This window comes from Macrobrachium nipponense, chromosome 21, assembly GCF_015104395.2.
Source record: "Macrobrachium nipponense isolate FS-2020 chromosome 21, ASM1510439v2, whole genome shotgun sequence".
Lineage (NCBI taxonomy): Eukaryota > Metazoa > Arthropoda > Malacostraca > Decapoda > Palaemonidae > Macrobrachium > Macrobrachium nipponense.
This window is the reverse complement of record NC_087212.1, coordinates 31,722,597-31,750,096: the sequence shown is the minus strand read 5'-3', so window position 1 is coordinate 31,750,096 and position 27,500 is coordinate 31,722,597. Positions and strand designations below refer to the sequence as shown.

General features: G+C 35.4%; 2 protein-coding genes across 3 annotated transcripts in view; one reads left to right on the top strand and one right to left on the bottom strand.

Moving 5' to 3' along the window:
• The window catches only part of LOC135197901 (dual oxidase 2-like), a 1,007,375-nt gene that overhangs the window by 313,976 nt on the left and 665,899 nt on the right, over window positions 1-27,500 (bottom strand). Inside the window, exon 1 of one of the 2 annotated variants that reach the window (XM_064225124.1) lies at window positions 18,197-18,309. The exons of the other annotated variant lie outside the window; for it this stretch is intronic. The gene's annotated coding sequence lies outside the window, so the exon portion shown is untranslated. Of the gene's footprint in view, window positions 1-18,196; window positions 18,310-27,500 lie in introns of those variants that run through there. 2 annotated transcript variants of the gene reach the window in all.
• LOC135197448 (interaptin-like) lies at window positions 12,259-13,746 on the top strand. The gene has a single exon (XM_064224517.1). It carries the CDS (start codon window positions 12,259-12,261, stop codon window positions 13,744-13,746), a length of 1,488 nt encoding a protein of 495 aa, XP_064080587.1.

Sequence of the window (27,500 nt, the reverse complement as noted above, 5' to 3'; positions counted from 1 at the left end):
TTCGCATTATTGCTGTCCAGTCTATCATTCAATGTCAGGATGAAATGGTTTCTCTGTCAGGCAAATCGGACATCGCAGAATAATGTTGTGAGAATTTAAGGCACCGAGGAAGACTGGCGAGAAAGGCTCTGGGTAAACAGGGGGCCCGAAAATATACGTTTGTTTTAGGACGTGGAGTTGGGGCGGTTTACGGAGCGGGGTAAGTGGGCTCCGGGACAGGCAATTACTTTCCATAATGGAGAGGCAATTAGGCGATGATTATGGCCATGAATTTCTTAATGCGTCTGATGACTGATTACTTGGTAATCATTCCGAGAGTAGGCCAGAGGAACGACTTAGTTGTACAGTATCTCGAGGAAATAAAGTTCAAGAAAATTGGCGCTACGATTGGTTGTCTATTCACTGAATCTTGACCAAGAAAGAATGTGGTCTAGTGACTACACATTGAATCGAACAATAACCTACTTTACGGCGATCAGTTGAAAATGGTAATGAAAAAGCACTAGCTAATGAATTATGGTCCTTTAAGTATGAAAATAGAGCACAACAATTGAATGCACAAACTTACTGAAAATTATTTGAAATCTCAAAACTCTCAACAAAAAGTAAATTGTAATAGATTATACCAGCCACATTCACGGTTAATTATAAAAGTAATACTTTATTATAGGTTAATGGGAAATACCGAAAGCCGCAGAATCTCTTAAGGAATGGAGATGCGTCTAGGGAAATATAAGTTTTTGAGAATATATAGGGACCATTAATACAATTTTCCTTTATGGAAATGAAAATAAAAAGAATAATGAATGGGAATATTAAATGAAAGGCAGAAGCTGTTAAAACGAATATTTTGCACCATATGTCGATTCAGAAGGGAACAGGTAAGTGATGTAGAGAAATAACAATGATTCGGTAAGAAGGTAACATAATTGGAAAGAAGGATCACAGTGTTTGTTTGAGCATATGGAGGATGACAGGTTGGTATATAGGCATGGATGCGCGTGGTGTAGTGTTTGTAAAGGTGGGGGTAGGAGGGGGAGTGTGTGTGTGTGTGTGTGTGTGTGTGTGTGTGTGTGTGTGTGTGTGTGTGATGGACATCAACTGAAGCTATAGAAGTCTGCTCATTAGATTGGCTAGAGACGAATATACCAACCTAAGTACAAACCTAGGTACCCCTATTCTGCATAATCACAAGAGGCTACTGAAGAGAGACTGACACCAGGTTATAAGACAGCTAAGGTAAACAAGAGAGTTCATTCCCCTCTGACTACGGTAGTTGTGGAAGTTTTAATGCACGATTCATCAGTCAAAATAAGAATGTGGCCGTGACCTTTTATACATACATATACACACACACACACACACATACATACAAAATACATACACATATATTTCACCAGCACATAAATATAAAATCATGAAGACGACACATAAACTGCACACTGACATCCCTGTACCCCCACTACGCCACTCACCCTCTTTTCCTAAATATATCCCAAAAGTTGGAAATTCTGCAGTTTTACGAGCAAGCAACTTCCAACGTTGCTTTGGTTCGTCGGTCGGAAACCTAGTTGAGTAGATTATTATTTTTATTATTACTATTATTCAATGTTGTGATTGACTGCCCCCCCCCCCAACACCCCTTGCGATATCATTACTGACATTTCTATCTATGTACTTATTAATTTGTTAAATTTTCCTTTATTCATAACTGATCTTTTCTTTCGGTATTTCGTATCTTCTGTAATTTCTTTCAAATGAACAACATTCTTTGGAAGACTGAATTTCAAGTCAATGGCCGTGTGGGCTTGTTCCATATGAATAAGGTTCATCTGCTGAATATTATTATTATTATCATTCAGAAATTCAAGCTTCCAAAGAATATGGCTTTCATCTGAAAGAAATAGCAGAAGGTCACAATGGGAAATACATAAAAAAGAGATCGGATATCAGAACAAAACGAATAAATTAATACGTTAATCAATGAATAAAAATGTCAGTAAAATATAAGAATAAAAGTAGAATTGTATTAGTTCAAACGCTGTGTATCAAAGAGAAGAACCAGTGCATTTCGCAAAATGTACAGCTTTCCAAGAATTAAATTTAAAACTAGATTTAAAAAAGCGTCAAACTGACAATGTACATCTTCAAGCAAACGCACTGACAAAAGTATACTGATAAAGAGCCAAGGTTTTCTAAACGTAAATTGTCGTCGGGAAACGCGATCCTCTAAAAAGAAAACCCACCTTCAGTCGTTTTAATTTTACGACGGAATTATTATAGTTTCTTTGCCCCATTTTTCCAATAGTTCCTATGCAAACGTAAACGACCTCATGAATTTCAAATCCAACTCCAAAAGTCATAAATGCAGGTCTCTTGTGGTAAAGGGGGGAAAAAATGTGTTCCAATTGAATAATAACGTAGATGCTTTATTAATTTTTGAGTCTCTCTTGCGAGTGTTGGTGTTTGGGGAGGATGGGGTAGGGAGGAGGTAAGAGGAGTGGGGGGGGGGGGGGGTTAGATAACTCGGAGTGGTGGTTTTATTCGCAAAATAATTGTTCGAGTTCATGCATTCTTTATTCAACACCTTTTCGTTAGATGTTAACGTTTAAGGCGTGAAATCGCTGAAATGCTCTGTCGGTGCAAAATAGTGCGTCAATGGGCCTTCCCTCTGAAGAGCACAGAATATGGAATGGGATCTACGTGGTCATTCAGCGCTGAAACGGGAATCGATAGTAAGAAGGTTTCTAAGGTGTAACAGGAGGAAAACCTCGCTGTTGCAGTATGAAAAAAAAACTGCTTGAGAGGGTGGAAAATCAGATGGAAGAAAGAATATACGAAAACCGGAGGAAACCAGAGAATCCCATATTCTGGAAGTGAACGGTATGAAATCATGTTCAAATCTTCCAGAAACAGAATTGTTAAGATCGGGTGGGATCAAATCTGTAAATTCTCTAAAATTATTGAGAGAGTTGTTCATGAAATAACGTATATCAAAAACATAAATATCAAAAACATAACAATGAACCAAGTTTTACCTTCTCCATTCCAAGACGATATCCGTAGCACTGAAACCATCACACAACAAATAAAAATTGCTCTGAAATTTCTTTGGCGCATTCGAGTTGTCTGTACATCGCACAATCTAGGCCACCGATAATAAATCTATCTTCCGATGGTCTCGATATGATGCTGTATAAGCCTGGGCCCATGAAACTTCAACCACGGCCCGGTGGTGGCCTAGACTACATCGTTGCCAGACGCACGATTATGGCTAACTTGAACCTTAAATAAAAATAAAAACTACTGAGACTAGAAAGCTGCAAGTTGGTATGCTTGATGATTGGGTGGTGGATGATCAACATAAAAATTTGCAGCCCTCTAGCCTCAGTAGTTTATTATGATCTAAGGGCAAACAGAAAGCCGGCACGATAGTTTTTTTTTTTATTATTATTAAACGCGATTGAGAACAATCTTCAAAACGGCCTGACAAGTTGAGTTTGATGTTTAGTATAGAGGAGAACTCCACGCAGGGGTGTGAGCAAAGCAGGAAAGGTCACTGAGATCGTTGGAAAGGAATTTTCAAGAGTAGGGAAGACAACAGAACCAACCCCATTGAGGTGTCTCTAGATATATACGGAACTGGTCAGTTGGATTACAGTCAACTGGTTCTGTGGTTCGGGATGTGACTTGAGTCTGTTTCAGTATTCATATCACTTAGAGCCGCTACCTCTGATTCTTGTCTACCCTTTCACGAAATCAGTAGCTGTAAAGCTAACCACACACTCAGTATCGACCTTTGCACGCAGCAGCGCGGTGGATTAGAAATCAGCGACTGGAGTCTTGTGTCCGACAGCAAGGAGGGATAGAAAAGAACCAGCTGCCCTCCTGAGTGGGAGGAGGACATTAGCATAAAAGGGGAAGATGCGTGATAATCGAGTACTGTCGGCCAACGAAGACTTGGCGTAGTTTCTTAATTCATTGTTCGCTATAGAAATATTGCCATATGCAGGTGCCAGATTATTTACTTAAAAATAAATAACATTTCCTTTCAAAGGTGCTATACTTGAAATAAATTACATTAGAATTGAGTAGACTTCTTCAACGTATTAAAGATAATTATCTTGCAAAGTAAGGAAATATATACCGATGGGTACATGAATTCTAATTTTGTTCTCAACTCTAGCTAGCTTCGTGTCAGCATCAGCCTTTTGAAGTTGGCTTTGCTGCCGCTCGCGTCTTGACCTAACGTATCGTACTGCACTGGGGTGTTGTCATTTCGTCTCCTACAGCCGATAAATATTACATTAAGGCATTAACATTCTTTAATAACGATGTTTAATTAAACTAATTTTATCCTGTGATCAATAAAATGATTTGCATGACACATTTAGTGCGCCTTAATTGAACTTCTGATTTTCGCCTATGATTAGCCTAGGTCTATTTTCAGCAGTATACTCTCTCGAATACATAATGTGAATGCATATTTAAAACTACAATATATATATCCATCTGCTTTATTTTATTATTCCCGTTATTCTTGTTTTATTGGCCATGTTTTCCTTTTTCTTATCCCTTTTCTTAATTGCTTAACATAATTTACTCAGACCTACCTATTCAAAGTCTAAAATCAATCATAAAAAAATCAAACGAATATAATTCCGTCTTTTTTTTTTATCGAATTCCTTGCATATAATCCTGTTTCATCTTTACACGTTGGAAAGCTGTGGGAGTCAAAACTGACGAATACATTAAGAAAGGGTTACTTTCATTAAAACTTTCTTAGGCTGATCTTTCTGTAGCTATTCATTACTTCTAAATAGAAATTAATTAAAATTAGTTTCACATGTATGGCTAGACCTATTACCATAAGCATATTATAAGTAGCTGAAACGATAAGAAATATGAAAGGTGACGTTCTCGTTTAAGTCTATTTCATGTTTTTTTTTTTTTTTTTTTTTTTTTTTTAAAGAAAAAACTACTGCTTTAATAAGGGGTTCCTCTTTGACAGCTACAACAATCATACAGGGTGTAACACGAGTGTATGCACATATTTTGGGGGATGAGAGATAAAAAAACTTTGAACAGAAAATATGTTATAAACATTCATTTCAAGGCATCCGTTGTCGGTGCGGGGAATTTTGAAATAACCGTTATCATTAGCGATGCTCTCACACGATGGAGTTCGTAGCAAGAAGTCGGATCGAGTCGCCTGAGATGCGGAAGAGAGCGGAGGTGGCGTATATGAGTGATGGAGGGATTAGGCCATGTTAATAAAGCATCTCCCTATAAAATGTATTATTTAGGTTTTGAAGAAAAAAATGCATGCATAATTCACTGGCCACCGATACAAAACAAAACAAAAAGAGTAAGACTAACTGTGATAAGTTTGCTTATTTATTAGGCTTATTCATTAGGACACGTATCAAAGATTTCAAGTGTATTTTTAAAAATCTCTTCCTCTCCATCTAAAGTATTCATCAGATCGCAGTCATAGGCGAAGAGGTAGTCATGATTTCCTGGTTCAGCAATATCGTGACGAGGCGCTAGTATTCAAAATTTTCAAATGAATGTTGTTCAGCAACATTTACACTACTGTATTGCCTTTCTCTCTTGTGGTGCTTCGAGGTCTTCCACCTCTAGGCCCATGTTCTAAACTTTGCCGTTCTCTAAACAATTTGATTCATCTATGTATGATTCTCTCGGGTATATTAAGCTTTTTTTATATCTCTCCAACATGAACTTGCACAGAATGGAGTGCAATAATTGTCTCTCGCTCAGCGAGGGATGTTTCTTAGACCAATAAATGACACATTGATATTAGATTCCCGTGCACATAACGACATCAAAAGCAATAGAGTGAGGTCGCCTGGTTCTCATTGTTAGGTTATACTTTTTTCTTTTTCTTTTCGTTTTTAAATTTGATAGCATTTTGTGAGTTTCCAATGCTTTCTGCAAAATTTAACAAATGGAATAGTTCAACTACCTTCAACTTGATATTGAATTGATAATGTAAGGACTATATTTATGCGATACTACTAGTGATAGGTGTCTCCTATCTATTTGGTAATGTATATCAGTGGTTGTGATATGACGTTTTTTATCACTTCGTTTCGTTCACGTCAGTTTTGCTATATGGAAAATAGTTTTACACAAAAACATAACATGATGTTCTAAAGATATCAGTGACTGTTTTTAACGTCATTACTTAAGATTTCTTCTATCTTTGAGTAGAAAAATAGATAAATAAGGCATGAAAATCGTGCGTCAGGCAGGTGAACGAAAAATTATGAAACTCTGCCACCAGTTTTTTTGAGAGTGTGTACGTCGTGTTTTTGAAAAACCGTGTCAGTTTGCACTGATCAATTTTGCTTTTATTGTTATATTTTTTTTAAAACTCTTGCTGCAACAATGAGTATGAGTTGTGTCTAAAGTGTCTAAAAGGATCTAGTTCTGTTCTGACAAAAGATGGATGTGGTGAACAGGGGGTTCGGTGATACAGTTCTTTTAGCAACCATTTTCTTAGTGGTTCTAGGACATTTCTAAGTCAATTCTTAACTTGATATTACCTTTGAAAATGATTTGTTAGTGGTCTGTTTGTCACTGGGGTTATTTACTAGTGGGTCTTTTCCTTCCATTTTTTTATGGATATATATATATATATATTTATATATATATATATATATATATATATATATATATATATATATATATATATATATTATATATATATATATATATATATATATACTATATATATATATCTATATATATATATATATATATATATATATATATATATATATATATATATATATATACATATATATATCTATATCTTATATATATATCGATATATATATATATATTATATATATATATATATATATATATAGATGGGAAACAGACAACAAAATTCCTTTTCTTGATGTTTTAATAATCAGAGATACGACAGAATACAAATTTACCATATACAGAAAACCAACGTTCTCACTTTCATACATTCACTACTTTAGCTATCATGACATTTCTATCAAAATAGGTGTAGCTAGTAACTTGTTCTTAAGAGCCTTACGAATTTGTTCCCCAGAATTCCTGGAAAAAGAATTTGAACTAATTCGCAAGCAACTTTCGTCTTTAAAATATCCTGACCATATAATTGAGAAAGCAATTCACAAAGCTAACGTAATTTTCTACCGACCCCCTAAAGACAAGACCAGAGATACACCCAACAATAAAATAATAATTCCCCACCTGGACACGATTAAGAGAATAACCAACCCCCTCGGAAAATCGAACCCTTTTGTATTTACTTACCCAAACACCTTAGCCAAATCCCTGATTAACGTCCAACAAAAGACATCTCCAAAGGACTCTGGGGTATACGAAATCCCATGCCAGGACTGTGACCAATCTTACATCGGATTTACAGGTAAATCCCTTCCCCAGAGATTAAATACAACACAAACGGTCAGTTAGGTATGGACAACAGAACTCGGCTATTTTCAACCATATAAATGAACATAACCATAGAATAAACTGGAATTTGTCACGTGTAATTTATAGCAGCAACTGCCGGTACAAGAGTCAAATGATGGAATCGGCCTTAATAAAAGAGAGGCAGGTAATGAACATCTCAAAAGGAGGATGGATTTCGGACACGATCGACAACGTCTTCATTCAACCAACCCTTAAGAAGATTAGAGGAAGATTATCAGCGGGGTGACTTAAAATGGCTTGTTTGTGGATGGACCTCTTGGTATAAATACCACCTTTTCTGTGAACTTTTCTCATTCATCTACCTGAAGAGGGAGACAGCAGTCTCTGAAATATAGTACTTTTTCTCTATTTTGGTGTTTTTATGGGCTCCTTTTATTAGATGGAACTCTGTTGTTTTTACAGAACATTTTTTACCAGTCATATAATATATAGATATATATATATATATATATATTATTTAAATATAATAATTATATATAAATATATATATATAAATATATAATAAAAGGAGCCCATAAAAACACCAAAAAATAGAGAAAAAGTACTATATTTCAGAGACTGCTGTCTCCCTCTTCAGGTAGATGAATGAGAAAAGTTCACAGAAAAGGTGGTATTTATACCAAGAGGTCCATCCACAAACAAGCCATTTTAAGTCACCCCCGCTGATAATCTTCCTCTAATCTTCTTAAGGGTTGGTTGAATGAAGACGTTGTCGATCGTGTCCGAAATCCATCCTCCTTTTGAGATGTTCATTACCTGCCTCTCTTTTATTAAGGCCGATTCCATCATTTGACTCTTGTACCGGCAGTTGCTGCTATAAATTACACGTGACAAATTCCAGTTTATTCTATGGTTATGTTCATTTATATGGTTGAAAATAGCCGAGTTCTGTTGTCCATACCTAACTGACCGTTTGTGTTGTATTAATCTCTGGGGAAGGGATTTACCTGTAAATCCGATGTAAGATTGGTCACAGTCCTGGCATGGGATTTCGTATACCCCAGAGTCCTTTGGAGATGTCTTTTGTTGGACGTTAATCAGGGATTTTGCTAAGGTGTTTGGGTAAGTAAATACAAAAAGGGTTCGATTTCCGAGGGGGTTGGTTATTCTCTTAATCGTGTCCAGGTGGGGAATTATTATTTTATTGTTGGGTGTATCTCTGGTCTTGTCTTTAGGGGTCGGTAGAAAATTACGTTAGCTTTGTGAATTGCTTTCTCAATTATATGGTCAGGATATTTTAAAGACGACGAAAGTTGCTTGCGAATTAGTTCAAATTCTTTTTCCAGGAATTCTGGGGAACAAATTCGTAAGGCTCTTAAGAACAAGTTACTAGCTACACCTATTTTGATAGAAATGTCATGATAGCTAAAGTAGTGAATGTATGAAAGTGAGAACGTTGGTTTTCTGTATATGGTAAATTTGTATTCTGTCGTATCTCTGATTATTAAAACATCAAGAAAAGGAATTTTGTTGTCTGTTTCCCATTCAACTTTAAATTTGATGCTGGGCACTAATGTGTTTAATTTCGAGAGGAATTCATTGAAATTGCCCCACCTATTATCCCAAAATGTTAGGATATCATCCACGTATCTCATCCACAGCATGTTTTTGGGTTTTATTGCATTTATTACTGTAGTTTCAAAGTATTCCATGTACAGATTGGCTAGAACAGGACTTAAAGGACTACCCAATACTACACCCGAATTTTTGCTTGTAGAATGATTCCCCGAATGAAAATACGTTATTAGATGCACATAATTCAACTAGCTTTATTATTTTGTCAAGCGCCAATGGGAAATGATCTGAATAGGGGGATAATTTTACCCTTAAAAACTGAAGAACGTCCTGTACTGGTACTTTAGTGAACAAGGAATCTACATCAAGGCTTAAAAGTTTTATGTTGTGAAGTGGTATATGTGCTTCTCTGAATTTGTGACAAAAATCTTCCGAATGTTTAATGTGACTGGGAGAAAAAGTGCCTAAAAAAAGGGAACTCTGTTGTTACAGAACATTTTTACCAGTCATATATATATTATATATATATATATATATATATATATAGATATATATATATATATATATATATATATATATATATTATATCTATATATATCTATATATATATATATATATATATATATATATACTACTTTCAGACGTTTTGAACACAACCAGGCATATCAATAACCTTAACAACGGTTTTTTTTCTCAAAAGTTCCGGAACATGCCATTATCAATCATTTATAATGAATCGTCATGTTACTCGTGTCAAAAAACATATTTCCTAGATCTAATTAATACCTAGATGGAAACTCATCGAGTTTTTTGCAATAATCATTGCCAATGTATTTTTACTCTCGTAAGGAAGTGTTTCCTTCGTTAAATATATTGTTGCACTATTTTCTAATACAAAGAAGATTTGTCTTGCGTCAAAATCATCCACAATCAAACTATGATTCTGCACTTATTGATTCAGCCTTTTAAAAAATAGCTTTTTTATAACGTGTAGAAGATTTTGTATTAGGAAAAAATTTGCCAAAATCGAATTATGATTCTGTACGCATTGCTCTAGGAATTTTCACAATAACATTTTCTTAACAAATAAAAAAAAAAAATTGTATTGCGTCAAAATGAGATCAAATACAACTATGTATCTTAAAGGCCGCCACTAACGTTCAGTTATACCTGCGGAGTCAGCCTGTGCAGCTAAAACTGAACCCAATAACGTTCAGTTTTGCCTGAGGTATAGCTTGGGTTCAGTTTTAATTGCTAAGGCCGACTGCGCGGGCATAACTACGCAGGTATAACTGACTGCTAGTGGCGACCTTTACGTACAGTTTCAACAAATCTAACAATGAGAATATTTCATCCTTTTCAGGCCGCGTTTATTGTTGTCATCATTGGATTTTTAGCCGCGCCTCGTGACGTCACGCCTCAGGGGTAGTATCGTACAGGTTCTAGGAACTGAAAACTGAACTGAACTGGAATCTGAACGCTTCTGAGAATTTCAAATGACTTAGTACTTACAAAGTGAGAATATACAATATAAGATTCACATCAACCATGTATTTGATGTCTGGGCCAGTCCTTTACGACGTTCCTGATTGGCTGTTGATTAGCCAATCACAGGGCTGTGACTGGCTTATCAACATCCAATCAGGAACGTCTTACGAGACTGGCCTAGACATTAAATGCAAGGTTGATGTGAATCTACTATAGACTTTATAATCGAGGTAAAATTTGTATAGATGGAATATATTGTTCAATTAATATTGGAACCTGATCTGACACTTATTAAGTAAAAATGCCCCAGCTAATATTAATAAAGGAAAAAATATATTGGCCAATTTATACTTAAGACTGAGCTAATATTTATAAAATGGAAACGTTTTGTCATTTTACAATGAAACCTAGGCTGATACTTATAAAGTAAAGATGTATTGGACAATTCATACTTAAAATTGAGCTAATACTTATATTGTGAAAATATATAGGTCAATTTACATTATACCCTAAGCTAATACTAATAACGAGAAAATATGTTTGTCAATTCACACTTGAAACCAAGTTAATACTTTTAAATTTTAAATATATGAACCAAATTACACTGAAATAAGAGAGAATACTTATAAAAGGAAAATATATTGACCAATTTTTACTTGAAACTAAACTAACAACTATAAAGTTATAATATATTGGAAAACGTATTCTAAAACATGAGCTAATACTTACAAAGTGAAAGTATATTGCAGGTAGTACTTATAAGGATGAAATAAATTGGCCAATTTATGCTAAATCCTGAGCTTATACTTTTAAAGTGAAAATGTATTATCCCATTTTAAGCTAAAACCAGAGTCAACAGCCCACTTATAAACTTGTGTAAATTTAGGGACATACAGATTACTTAATTTAAAAGATGAATTTGAGTTGACGGGATTTATTAATACAAAATATAATTATTCTTATTGAAATGATAACAAGTATTTGAAATATATTTCCATGTCAAAGGTCAACAGTGTCGACAGTACTCCTGTCCTATAAAAATGCAGCAGGAACTGAGGAGGCAAACTATCAAATTAATATTCTTGTACGAAAGTATTTTGTCGATAATAAATTTGCATTCTTATTGGCTTTCTTATTTATGACCTAAATCGTGTATCTGTTGTCCGCTGTTTTGTACTAAAAATAGAGTTCACACACAGATATACATATATAATATATATATATGATATATATATATATATATATATGTATATATATATGTATATATATATAATATATATATATATATATATATATATATATATAGTATGTGTGTGCAGGAGAGCGCTTGTGTGTGAGCATGTGTGAAGACTGGCTCCAGGATCTTCAGAAAGTCCCTGGGGGACTGCATAGGAATGCCCCTCTTCTGATACATATGAAGACGGAAGCAGCTCCCGTGAAGCCCAAATTGACTCCGGAATCCAGACACCTCTACTGCGTCCGGGGATCAGCAAACATTCGAAGACAGGATCGGCTCCGGCGGAACCAGAAATGACTCCTGAAATACAATCCAGACACGTCAGTGGGATTTTTGAAAGTAACGATAAGGCAAATAGAGTTGAAGTGTAACGAACAAAGATGTTTCTTAGTTTGCTTACAGTTGTGCTTGCACAGTGCTTTGACTCCATGCTTCAATCCCTCGAGTGATGTACATTGTTTGCCATTATTGTTATGCTATTCACTGGAGTATTTATACTTCGTGGATTTAGCATTAAAATGGTTCAGTTCTTTGTCGATTTCATGGCCTCGGACAGCTCTGCCTGTCTTGATGAGGCTGGAAATCAGGAGGACGAAATTGATCACTCTGGCTTTGAAGAAGACCATGTTTCGGATAACGAAGTAGAATACGGACGTTCCAGGAATGAAGAAGGCGACCATCCAGATAGTGAAGAAGAAACAAGGAATTTGGATACAAGTCGGAAGTTCGAGGAAGTAATTAAGAAAAATGAAAATCTTTTCTTGAGGTTTGAGAAAGAGAGATTAGAAAAGGATCAGCTGATCGACGAATTACTGGACAAGGTAGAGGGCCTGACCGTAGCAGGACTGCAGATGGAAGAACACATCAGACAACTCGAACGACTAAACAAAGAAAAGGAAAGAAAGATCAGTTCAATGTCCGAAGAGAAGCAGAAGCTGAAAAGCGAAATGATTGAAAAGGCAAAGGTCACAGATGTCCAAAGGAAGGAAAACGAGGAGAGAGACCAGATGCTAATTATTTTGGAAAACACGGTCTCAGTGCTCTCGATGGAGAAGGACACTTTGCATCGAAATCTACAGCAAAACGATAAAAGCCGAGACGAAATGCAAATAAAAATGAACAAGTTGAATCAGGACCTGGAAGGACTTCGAAAAGAGAACGGAAGGAAAGAAAAGAACATAGAAAAGCTGAAGAGGGAGAACGAGAACAAGACCTTGAAGATGAAAGGTTTAGAGGACGAGTTACAAGTCCTCACCATTCAGACACAGATGGCCCACGAAAATTTGAAAGAGCTCTACCAATGTAAAAGAGAATTAGCTGAGAAAAACGAGGAACGGGAAAAGCTGAGAAAACAGAACTTGCAGAAGGATAGCGAGATCCTTCGACAGAAACATTTGGAAGTCAGCGGTTTACTGAAAGAATCTAAATCTGTTGTAGTAGAACAACCAACGGCAAATGGAAAGATGAATGACCTGATTAGGAGGATAGTTCAACTTGAATTCGACCTTGCTGAGACGAAGGAGCAACTAGAGACCAGGGTTTTTGAAGAGATGGAAGCATTAGTGGAAATCGTAAGACCCCAAGAAGAGATCTTGGCGCAGGATACAAAGATCAGCTGCTTAGGAAAGGTCAAAATCCTTAATGGACCAAAGAATTATAAAGAAAAGGAAGTTGGCAGAAGAGAGGAGACGATAACGAAAGCTGAAGACAAAAAGGCTTCGGATAAAACTCTGTGTCTGAAGAAGCCCCAGATCGACTGCAGAGCCCTCTACCGACGAATGGACAGCATCGAAGAAGAACTTCGCCAAATCAAAGGATTGCAACGATCTTCAGCTGGCACCAAGAGGCACTCAAAGGCCCAAAATGAAACTCCATCAATTGAGAAGCCTCTAAACAGAGATGAATTGCACCAGAAAATGGGGCTGATATCTGCAGCCAACCTCCAACGACTGGAGCGAGATGCTAAAATGGTCCGAGAACTCTACAAGATAAACGCCGTCACGTAAAGGGTGCAAGTAAAGGAACCTCTGCATTTTTAGAACTGTGGTTTACTTGCAGAGGATAGAAGGCAGGAAATCTCAGACATAGAGAACAGGAAGACGCTAAAGTTTGTAAGAAAAATCCTTCCTGGATATTGGTTGTGGAACCAGGTCTGTGTGATTGATAGACTACAGCGGATTGTGGCCTGGCGATAAGTGCCCGAAGACTGGATTGTTGTGTACCCCATGTCCAACATTGGACTATGGTGCATCCCCTCTCTCTCCTGCCGCATGATACCCATGGAATGGGGTATCAAAGCCCAATCTCATATGGGTAGTAGGCAACCACTGGCGCGGTGTAAGAACCCGTAAGTTTCATGCCTATACTTCATATGTGAATTGGATTATGCATTGCAAATTGCATCCCACTTTTTGCATATACTACTGTGGCAACCTCTGGCGTGGCGTAAAAACCCGTAAGTTCAATGCCTTTTATATATGCAAAATATGGGCTATGCAATGCATAAGAGATCAAATACAAGCATATACTGCAGAGGCAACCACTGGCGCGGTGTAAAAACCCGTAAGTTTCATGCCTTTTACATATGCAAAGTGTTTGATACCAGTGTGGCAGGGGCACTAAGACATCGAAGGGCATCGCCCGGAGTCACTGTATTTCTTTTTCGAGAACAGGAAGACGCTGAAGTTTGTGATGGAAATCCTTCCTAGATATGCTTGTGGAAGCAGTTCAGCACGATCGAGAGACTACAGTGGATTGTGGCCTGGCAGTAAGTGCCCAAAGACTGGATTGTTATGCACGCCATGTCCAACATTGGACTGTGGTGCATCCCCTCTCTCTGCTGCCGCATGATACCCATGGAATAGGGTATCAAAGTCCAATCTCATATGGGTAGTAGGCAACCACTGGCGTGGCGTAAGAACCCGTAAGTTTCATCCCTACTACTTCATATGTGAATTGGATTATGCATTGCAAATTGCATCCCACTTTTTGCATATACTACTGTGGCAACCTCTGGCGTGGCGTAAAACCCCGTAAGTTCAATGCCTTTTATACATGCAAAATATGGGACACGCAATGCATAAGATATCAAATCCTAGCATATACTGCAGAGGCAACCACTGGCGCGGTGTAAAAACCCGTAAGTTTCATGCCTTTTACATATGCAAAGTGTTTGATCCCAGTGTGGCAGAGGCATTAAGACATCGAAGGGCATTGTCAGGAGTCGCTGTACTTCGACGTCGTCTGATTAGGCGACTGGAAGCTTCCTGTCTATAACAAAGGGTTTCCTACAATTAACAGAGAAATGACTGGATATTGGACTCAGTATAAGAACCACCTGTTTTCTAGAATCAACCGCAGAGGAATAGTCTGGAGGCGTTACAAGAAGAAGGGACATCAGTCTTAGGAATTCATCTATCTTGGCTAGCAATGAGAGCTGAGAAATGGGGAAGGGCCCACCCCTGGTTAAACTAAACCCCCATTTCTATGACGCTCTCTTAGCAATGATGCCCTAGGGGTGAGATCATATACGATCGTTAAAGGCCATATTTATATCTTTATCTATATCTATATCTATATATATGTATACATACATATATATATTATACATACATATATGGTTACAAATATCTATTTATTTATATAATAACAGTACATATGCAAAAATATACATACATGTATTATGTAAATGTTTGTGTTATTATATAATACGTAATATCAATTAAATATACTATATATATATAAATATATATCTCTATGGTTAATATCTATCTCATCTATATATATATATTATTAATATATATTTATTTTACAATGTATGTAATCATATATAGGGTATGTAAATATCTTTATTTGATGATAGTATGTATGTTATTTGATCTTTATCTGTATAATATATTTCTATACATAAATATATATAGTACTAATATATATATATATATTATAATATATTCCTATAATAATATTTGCATAATATATCTTTGCATATATATATATATATACATATATATATTACTTGATAATATTAAATAATATATATACAATATTATATAATACACACTTGTATATATATATATATATATATATATATATATATACATATACATACAAATATTTATATATATATATATATATAGATACACAAATATATATATATATATATATATATATATATATATCGATAGATAAATAGATATATGTATATAAATGATATTTATATATATATATATATGTATGTATATATATATATACATATATATATATTATATATATATTATTTATAATATATACATATATCTATCTATCTATTTATCTATCTATCTATATATATATATATATATATATATATATATATATATATATATATATATGTATACATTTATATACACACATATATATGTATATAACATATATAGGTAAATGGATATTATATATACTCTGTGAGAGCTGTGTTCAGGACAACGCGAACAAACGGTAATAAATAGCTTCGGTTAGTCGATTCGAAGTACAAATAGTTGTGTTTTATACGTGTAACAAATGTAACAAACCCTGGTTTCGTTTGTCTCCATCCAAAGATGTGTATTATAGATTATAATAATATAGTGATAGCAGGGAAGTTATAAGCTTGGTAGCCTAGTAGCCAATAGACCTAAACCATCCAAACTTTACTAATTTCGTAAGATACTCTATCATCTAAACCTTATTCTGATTTCAAATTGATTTCGAATATTTAAAAAACCATTCCTTTATGTTAACAGTTATCAAATCATCCTGCTATGGGAAAAAATAGACTTTTAAGTATAGTATCGCTATGAATAAACACCTTAGCCAAGAATGCTAAGCCTATACGAATTGATTCATTAGATATTTTCATACTTTTTCCCGCTTTTATAGAATACTTTCGTTCCGTATGAGTCGAAATTAACTTCATGCTTTAGTTCTTATTCGTCAGTATATAGTATCACCAAGAATCAACACTTTAGCCAAGAATGCTAGGCCTATACAAATTGATTCATTATATGTTTTCATAAAAGTCGAACTTAACTTCCTGCTTTAGTTCTTATTCGTCAGTTCTTTCCATGTATCGTTCATGTATACACACACACACACACACACACACACACACACACACACACACACATATATATATATATATATATATATATAATATATATATATATATATATTATATATATATAGTGTGTGTGTTTGTGTTTGCATTCTCAGAGACTTTACCACAATATGTAAAGGTGTTTTATAAAAAAAAAATTAAAAAGTAAAATAAATCAGAGCCAACACTCAATACTTCTAAAATCTTTTGAAACCCCATAACAAAATTACGAAGTCCATAATATGATCATTTAATGTGACCAAGCAACCACGCATACTCAGAAAGGTTTACTCGTATTTCTTTCTATTTTAAGGCTTTTGAAAGATACATGGAAAGAACTGACGAATAAGAACTAAAGCAGGAAGTTAATTTCGACTCATACAGAACGAAAGTATTCTATAAAAGCGGGAAAAAGTATGAAAATATCTAATGAATCAATTCGTATAGGCCTAGCATTCTTGGCTAAGGTGTTTATTCATAGCGCTACTATAATTAAAAGGCTATTTTTTCCCCATAGCAGGATGATTTGATAACTGTTAACATAAAGGAATTGTTTTTTAAATATTCGAAATTAATTTGAAATCAAAATAAGGTTTAGATGATAGAGTATCTTAACGAATTAGTTATAGTTTTGAAATGGTTTCAGGTCTATAGACCTCACTAGGCTAAACCTAACCAAGCTTATAACTTCCCTACTATCACTATATTACTATAATCTATAATACACATCTTTGGATGGAGACAAACGAAACCAGGGTTTGCTACATTTGTTACACGTATAAAATACAACTATTTGTACTTCGAATCGACTAACCGAAGCTATTTATTACCGTTTGTTCGCGTTGTCCTGAACACAGCTCTCACAGTGTGAATTATAGTTTTAAAAACGTCCATTTTGATAAAAAGTCATTTTGTTGAACATTCCCAACGCTACCTTTACATGTAATAAAGAAAAAACTGAACTGTAAATAGTATACTGACTGTATCTTACAGGCCTACACTACCCTACAGGTCATAATGACTTGACAAAATACAGGTTCACAGGACGAGTCTCAACACAAGTAGCGAACCGCTAGACCTATATAAGTCTATACTTGACTACATACGCTTTTGTAAAAAATATCAACGTATATCGTATAATATGAGGCACATAGAAGGTAAATAATATTATGAATGCAAAATTAAATTGCTATTGCATTTATACAACAATAATGTTTGGAAATTACGAAAATAATGTTCGGAATATCTGCGACATTAATGACAACCATAGTGTCTACTGCTATCAAGGTGGCCGACTTGACTGACGCACAATTATGGTTATATAAGATTAATTCGCCTTTCTTTACCTGACAGATGTCACTCCACATCTCTAGGGGAATAAGTCCCGTACCAATCCCAGCAATTGCAAGTTCTCAACGTACTAGCACTATGAAATAATAAACGAAAAACATCGCCAGCTTTTCGTACTTAACCACCTTCAGTCACCGGCTCTCCGCCACTGAGCGCCCCAGTGGCGTGATGGGTATGGTGTTTGCTTCCTACCTCGGTGGTCGCGGGTTCGATTCTCGGCCATTCCATTGAGGAGTGAGAGATGTGTATTTCTGGTGACAGAAGTTCACTCTCGACGTGGTTCGGAAGTCACGTAAAGCCGTTGGTCCCGTTGCTGAATAACCACTGGTTCCATGCAATGTAAAAACACCATACAAAAACAAAATCACCATACAAGCAAGCTCTCTGCCACTGCGGGCAGCGACGTTCTGGTGGTAACTAGACGAACTGATTAGCACTCGTCCGATTTAAGCCGTTATCAATTTGAATTTGTCTTCTACCTCTGTAAAATCTATTGCCGAAAGGTCTTACAGTCTAGATTAAACATTTTGGCAAGGAGGAAATGCCCCTCAAATGTTAGTTATTCGATTGTTTCTTCACACGGAGTCAGATGAACTAATTAGTACTCGTCTATTGGAAAGGTTTAAACATCTTGCCACAAACTCTCCGATTTAATAACCATATTCAATTTGAACTTGCTTTGTACCTGTAACATCTATTGCTGAAAGGTCTTAAAGTCTAGATTAAACATTTTGGCAATAAAGAAATGCCCTTAAAATTTTAATTATTCGATTATTTCTTCACCCGGAGTCAGACGAACTATGCTCTGGTTTTTCCATCTGTCCATCCTCCTGTGGTGTTTGCGCATGGTAACACTGCGTCCCGAGCTTCAAATAATATCCTATTTCGAATATTAACGGTGTAATTCGCATACAGTAAATTATTAAAACGTTTTTCTGTTGCAAATGTACACCAAGATATCCTTTTATTTAACTAAAACTTACACAGCGTAACTATTTAAAGCCCGGATGGAAAAAAAACAGAGTATAATTAGTACTCGTCTGAAGGAGAGGTTTTAAATATCTTGCCAAAAACTCTCCGATTTAAGCCGTTATCAATTTGGATTTGTCTTGTACTTGAGTAAAATCAATTCCTGAAAGATCTTAAACTGTACGTAGATTAAACATTTTCGGAATAAGGAAATGCCCTTAAAATGTTAATTATTCGATTGTTTCTTCCCCCGTGAGCTACCAGTTTTCGTTTGTAATAGCATCAAGTTCGTCTGCTCATCCAAGTCGTCTACAACAGTTAAGTGGAAAAAATTGCTTAATACTTGACGCAACTAAAACTATATGACCTGATTTATTACTTATAAGTCTTATTTTTTTTATCAAATTACATACCATTTAGAATGATTATTGCTAAAGCTTAACGACAGTTAACGACTCAAGAACATTTTTTTAAGACCCAAATGATGTCTGCTAGTAGGCTACTAACAGAAAAGATGAAATTGTGGTAAATATTGATAAAGATGCGTTATACTTATTATTATAGCCTTATAAGAATAAATAAAACATTTTCTTTCTCTCTCTTATTCCTTCCTTTGTCACATATTCTTTTTCTTGATCTTTTAAGGAGAAAATCAGTATGCAATATCATATATATATATCCTTACTCATATATAGAGTTCGTGGTTATTGAAGGCTTATGGAGGAAATGACTGACGAATCCTTCTGTCAATAGTTACCCCTCCATTAATTCTTCGTTTTCTTCCATATGCTATTCATTATTATTTTTTCCCTTCTTGAGAGTTACACTATAGAATATAAAATATAATGATAATCTTTTTTTTTTGTGCTGATATCGAACTCTGACCTATTTTTCCCCATAAGGTCTTCAGTATTTCGGTTTTTCCCCATAAGGCTTCAACAGTTTACCATAATTATTCAATTGTTACGTAGTGCGAAAAATACCTACAAATTTTAAAAGAGGTCTTTTGCATATTTCAGTATATTTAATACCTGCAATGATTAGATACCTTTACTTTACTTTATAAGATGTAAAACGTATATACGGCAGGTGTCCTGAAAGTGAATATTTATTGAAATTCATATATGTGTGTATGCATAAAATTATACATACATATATATATATATATATATATTATATTATATATATATATATATATGTGTGTGTGTGTGTGTGTGTGTGCATATATATGATAATATATAGATATAATATATGTATATATATATACATATGGCATAGATATATATGTATAAATATATATATATGCATACATACATACATATATACATACATACACATATGCATACATACATACTTACATACATACATACATGTGTGTATACATACGTAAACATGCACACTCACACACATATATATAATATAAATTTCAACAAATATTCACTTTCGGGACACCTACTGTATAAGTTTTACATCTTATAAGTAATGTAAAGGTATCCATTCAATGCAGGCGTAATGAAATATAATGAAATATGGAAATAACCTCTTAAAACCGGGTATTTTTCTCACTACTTAACAAGTAAATAATCATTGTGCACCCATACATACATACATACATTTATGTGTGGGTGTATGTGTGTGTATTTCTGTGTGGGTGTATGTGTGTGTATTTATGTGTGGGTGTATGTGTGCGTATTCATGTAGTACATGAGGAGAAAACAGAATGGAAACTACATGTTTTGTTTTCTCTTTCTTTGTCTTTCTAACTGGGGAGCTTTTGTCCTTTATATATGAACAGCGTTGCACTGAATTAATGTGACGTTACTCTTAAATACCTGTTTTGATCCTCACTGCACTCCGTAAACTAACGCGTGTACTGGAATCTTTAAAATGGTTGAATAGACTACAATATCGAATTTGAGCCAAAGGCTAAGCGCTGGGACCTATGAGGTCATTCAGCGCTGAACATGAAATTAACAGTAGAAAGGTACTGAAAGGTGTAAAAGTAGGGAAACTCGCAGTTGTTAGAAGAGAATGGAAAGATCAAAGAAAGAGAATATGAACGGAGGTATAGCAAAAGGAATGAAAAGGGGTTGGAGCTAGGGGCTGTGAGAGGTGCACTGACGGAACAAGGTTGAAGGATGAAAGTTGATAAAAAAGGATGAATTGTTTTATGAACGAAAAGAAGTTGATAAAAGAGGAAGAAGTTGATAAAAAAGGATTCATTGTTTTATGAAAGAAAAGAAAGACAGCAAAAAGTAGGAGCAGTTCCATCAATGTTGTTAATATTTAAGCAAAGCTTGTCATTATGACAGTATCGTGTATTCTGTCCCTCTGTCATTTTCTCCCCTTCTCATCTCTATTTTTCAACGAAAACTGAGCCAAGGCTCTCTCTCTCTCTCTCTCTCTTTCTCTCTCTCATGTCAACCCCGCAACCCAAGAGAGAGAGAGAGAAACCCATGCTGCTAGTTTACTTTAACAAGCATTAGGCAAATGAGAATTCGTGCTATTTTCATTAAGTCACTTTGAAGCAGCATTTGGCTTCATTAGGCTAATGATACAGTTGAAATGCGTTAGTTTATTAGAAAATCCCTGGATCAACACCATTTCCATGGTTTCCATGGGAAAAAACGGAACACTTATGACCCACTTTATCATTATTTAGACCAGCAGTGGTCGTAGTTTAGGTTATCTTGTTATCAACGGTGTTTTGCTAATGATATTAAATGAAGGTTCTAGAGTACGCGAATAAACAGTTTTATCTTACTTTGGAGTCGAACCACTAGGGAAGAAGGCTTCCCTCACCCCTTCTCACTAAACACAACCAAACACACACACACACACACACACACACACACACACATATATATATATATAATATAATATATATATATATATATAAAATATATATGGAATATATATGATATATATAATATATAACTTATTATCACGATCTCTATCAAAATTCCAGTAGGGTTAATCACGCGATAATCTTTTGAGTACGTGAGGGAATTATGGAATAGAAAATTAACGTGAGATGTAACACAAATACTCCGTTATCATGTAAACAACGAAAAAGAGAAGATATAAAACTGAAATGTTAAAACGAATACATATACAAATAAAAATCTGTCTCACACATAAAGATCTTTCCCGTACTCTTGCGTCATGAGCAATAAAATTATACACGATACAATACATGTCAAATTCATAAGTGCATGTCGAATTTATAAACATCTACGTGAACTTTTCCAGAAAGAGACGAACATGGCCTCTGAGAAATTATTTGTGTATGAGAGAGAGAGACCTTACCTTAGACCTTACATCTTGTTCGGGTTGCCCCAGGTCCCTCAGTGTGAGGCACCTCTAATGTCTACCAGAGAGTTGCTAGTACATCTTCCGGTATATTTTGCATCTTCCAATCTTGGATGGTCTGGGATGCAGTTTAGATATTTGTCGAGCTTATTCTTAAACACATCTACGCTCACTCCTGATATATTCCTCAGATGAGCTGGCAACGCATTGAATAGACGCTGCATTATCGATGCTGGTGCGTAGTGGATTAATGTCTGTGTGCTTTCCTTTATTTTTGTTTCTGTATAGTTTTGGGCACTATTAATCTACCTCTGCTTGCTCTTTCTGATATTTTTAGTTCCATGATATTTTCTGCTATTCCTTCTATCTGTTTCCATGCCTGAATTATCATGTAGCGTTCTCTTTCTCTTTCTAGACTTATATATTTTAAGAATTGTAGTCTTTCCCAGTAGTCTAGGTCCTTAACTTCTTCTATTCTAGCTGTAAAGGACCTTTGTACACTCTCTATTTGTGCAATATCCTTTTGATAGTGTGGGTACCATATCATATTGCAATATTCAAGTGGACTACGAACATATGTTTTATAAAGCATAATCATGTGTTCAGCTTTTCTTGTTTTTTGAAGTGCCGTAACAACATTCCATTTTTGCATTTGCTTTACATTTTGCCAACAGAGTTGCTATTTGATCATTGCATAACATGTTCCTATTCATCATCACACCAAGGTCTTTAACTGCTTCCTTATTTGTGATGGTCTCATTATTAGGTCCCTTATATGCATATAGCTTTCTTTCTCTGTCTCCATAATTTATTGATTCAAATTTATCAGAGTTAAATACCATCCTATTTACCTCTGCCCAATCATATACTTTGTTAAGGTCTCTTTGTAGAGCGTTCCTATCTTCATCACAAGTAATTTCTCTACTTATTCTTGTGTCATCTGCGAAACTACTCACTACCGAATCCTTAACATTATTGTCTATGTCTTCAATCATAATAACAAACAGTATTGCAGCTAACACCGTACCTTGCGGCACACCGGATATTACCTTGGCTTCATCCGATTTCTCGTCGTTTGCAATAACTATCTGTTTTCTGTTGTGTAAAAATTCTTTTAACCATCTTCCTACTTTATCCACGATATTGTGTTTTCTAATTTTCTTCGCTAATATATTATGGTCTACTTTATCAAAAGCTTTTGCAAAGTCTAAATAAACCACATCTGTTTCATTTCCGCTTTTCATATTTTTGAATATGTTCTCACGGTGGACTAACAGTTGGGTTTGTGTACTTTTTCCGGGAGAGAGAGAGAGAGATAAACTATATTTATATGTAAGAGAATGGAGAAATGATTTGTGTGTGTGTGAGAGAGAGATAGAGTCGTGTATGTATGAATGAGAGAAAGCTAGAAAGAGAAGTTATTTGAGAGAGAGAGAGAGAGAGAGAGAGAGAGAGAGAGAGAGAATTTTGCGCGCGTTTGAGACAGAGACAGACAGAGACAGAAGGAGGGAAATTATTTGTGTGTGTGTGTGTGTGTGTGAGAGAGAGAGAGAGAGAGAGAGAGAGAGAGAGAGAGAGAGAGAGAGAGAGAGGACTGGCTGGCTAGTCTTGAGGCTCTGGGATTGGCGGAATGTAAATGGTCTTATTTGGATTTCGAATGGGCTCAGTAATTTGTTCCGAGGGAGAAGAGAAAAGAGAGAGAGAGAGAGAGAGAGAGAGAGAGAGAGAGAGGTAAAAAATAAAAAAAAAGAAGAAACAGATTCTTGGCAATGGAGGACCGCAATGAAAAAGGTGTAAAAGAAAAAAAGAAAAAAGAAAAATAAAAAGAACGAGATGACGGACGGAGAGCGAGCGAGTGGGGTCTTACCGTTTCATGCTAGTGGTAATAATTAACAGTCTGCCTGTCAACTTGATCCCGCTGACTTTTCGGCGGAAATCGAGCTGACATTTTCGAGCGATCAAACGTTTATGGCTGAGGATCGAACAGACATCTCGCATAATTTAGTTTCGGTAATATCTCCTGCTGTAACGTACGCCATCATTTACGTTATTAATTAGCCCCAATTCCTAATGGACAACTGACCTTGAGATATAGTGCATTATAAATGACCATACGTAACGTCTGCAATTGCATTAAAAAAAATTTCTAATGAAAATAATAACAAGGACTATTTATCCTTGATTCAGCAGTTGAGGGATGAGTGAGATAGCTGCAATTGTGCTTTTATTACCGAGACGGCTTTGTTTGTCCGTCCGCACTCTTCCTGTACGCCCTCAGATCTTAAAAACTACGGACGCTAATTGGTTGCAAATTGGTATGTGGATCATCTACACTCCAATCACTAAACATGCCAAATTGCAGCCTTCTAGCCTCAGTAGTTTTTAATCCATTTAAGGTTAAGGTTAGCCATGGACCGTGCGTCTTGCAACACTATAGGACAAACCACATCGGTCCGTGGCTGAAAGTTTCATGGGCCGTGGGCCATACAGCATTATAGCTGTACAGAAACCTCGATTAAACCTAAGAAACTTCGGCGCAATTTTTACTTGTTTTTCCACTGGGACTACTCCTTACTAGGAAAAGGATCTTTTTATTGAATACTATATACATACATACATACACACACATATATATTTATATATATATATATATATATATATATATAATATATATATACATATATATATATCATATATCATATATATACATATATATATATATATATATATATATATATGTATATATATATATATATATATATATATATAGTATTAATTATAATTATACAAACAGTTGTCTTTTTCTTGGTCACTGATTAGCCAATAAAGTTCCCTGGAAGAGGTCTGATGAAAAGGAAACTGTTGGGTCAAATTAAGAACTTTATTTATTTATTTTACTCTGGTTTCTTTTTCGTTTTCATTATGGTGTGAATTGTCTTACTTTTCAAATTCCTTCAAAATACTGAGAGAGAGAGAGAGAGAGAGAGAGAGAGAGAAGAGAGAGAGAGAGAGAGAGAGAGAGAGAAATAAATTCAATTCTAACAAAAAATGTAACCAGACACTGCCTCCATTATGCTTAGTAAACAAGACAAGAGCCTAACAAGGCAAACACACGGGCAAATTCTCCACAAAAAATTCAAGAGGAAAATTGCCCAAAGCGACCATCAACTAACCAGCTCATACCGAAGACGATTAAACCCTTGACGGCGCAGTACACGGAAACAATCCATTGAGTCCCCATAACAGTACATGATAATGTGAAAATGTTTATAACGAAGCGTTAATTGCTTCATCAATCGGAGCTTATCTTTCCATTTTAGGAGTATATGTGGCAAGCTTCGGGCGGTCATCGTTTCCTTTCATTACAAGGTTCAAATTATGCTTTCTTTGCAGTTTCTAGGCAAGGGTGAGAATGTTTTGGGATGTTTCATGATGCAATAAAACGTTAATAGTATTAAAGGGTATTTATAATTTTTATTACCCTTCTAAGTAAAATTTAATTTTAATTGGGATTATATCACTCCAGGGTTTATTTTGTAAGATATTGTTATCACATACAATAATAACTTTCATAGGAACATAGATGGGAAATTCAAATTCACTATCCTTATGATTTGAGAGTTATCAGTTTAAGTAACATCTCTGCACAAGATACGGTATATTTGTAAAAGACTATTTACGTCATAAACAAAATGTCACAACTAGGGCACTCACTTCAAGCTCCTTGAAAACGACATCTCTCATTATGACCAACATTCACCAATCTTTGAACAGTGTACTCTCAATTCCACCATAATAACTCGCAACCCTTATAGCCAACATTTGAAGTGTCCCTGGGTAACTCTACCCCAAAGACCTATTGATTTCGGTAATTACACAAAGTTTTTTCATGGTAAATCGGGACCAGTGTATCATAGTCTAACCTTAATTAACTTGGAGCTGAAGTAACAATAACAAGGAACTTGAAAACTTGTTAGTATTAGGAAACAAGTGAAAAGTGCGCCGAAGGTTTTTCGGCGCAATAGTTTTCTGAGCATCGTACAATGCTATGAGTGTGTGTGTCTTTGTCTGTGTGTGTGCGTGTGCGTTTCAGAGAGACAGACAGACAGGCAGACAGGAAGAGAACAATTCGAGTTAATGAATTCAGTTACAACTTTTCCCGATCAATGACAAAAATATTTACCAGGAAATTAACAACCCTCTCTCTCTCTCTCTTTCTCGCATACTGTCTAGCAAGAAATGTAACCAGACACTGCCACCATTATGCGTAGTAAACAAGAGAGGCAAATTTTCCGCAAAAAAATAAAAAAAAAAAAAATCAAGAAGAAAATTACCCAAGCGACCATCAACTACCCAGCTATTGCCGAGGAGGATAATACCCATGATGGCGCAGTACACGGAAACAATCCATGAGTCCCCATAACAGTACATGGTAATGTGATTATGTTTATAACGACGCGGTAATTGCTTCATCAATCGGAGCTTATCTTTCGATTTAGGAACATTTGTGGCAATCGTGCTCTTTTATCACAAGGCACGAAAGAGAGAAAGAAGGGTTATATCAAATGACGGATTCTTTGCAATATCTAGGCGAGGGTGTTTGGGGATATTTTGAGGTGCACTAATACTTAATGGGTATTAAAGGGCAATTTCATTTAAATTACCTTTCGAAGTCCCACTTGATGTTTATTTGGTTGGTTATTTCTCCAATGACGGCGGGGTTTAATCTTTAAGGTATTGGTATCACAGTGATAACTTTCAAGAGAACGTAGTTGGGAACTTATAATTTCGATTCGAAATCTATCAATTTGCGAAGATGGATTGACGATATAAATCATATTGTTACTTCTTGGGCATCAACTACAAGTTCTTTATGTAGGATGCCTACCAGTACCATTGAAGTGAGCACTAAAGCTCCATCAAAATAACTTACAACCCAATAACCAATATTTTCAAAATATTTGCATAAATCCACAGCTAATTAAAAACCAATTGATTTTGGACAGCACGCCACAAAGT

Excerpts from the sequence above, each read along its gene's own strand:
- LOC135197448 (XM_064224517.1), top strand. The coding sequence starts at position 12,259 with ATGGTTCAGTTCTTTGTCGATTTCATGGCCTCGGACAGCTCTGCCTGT.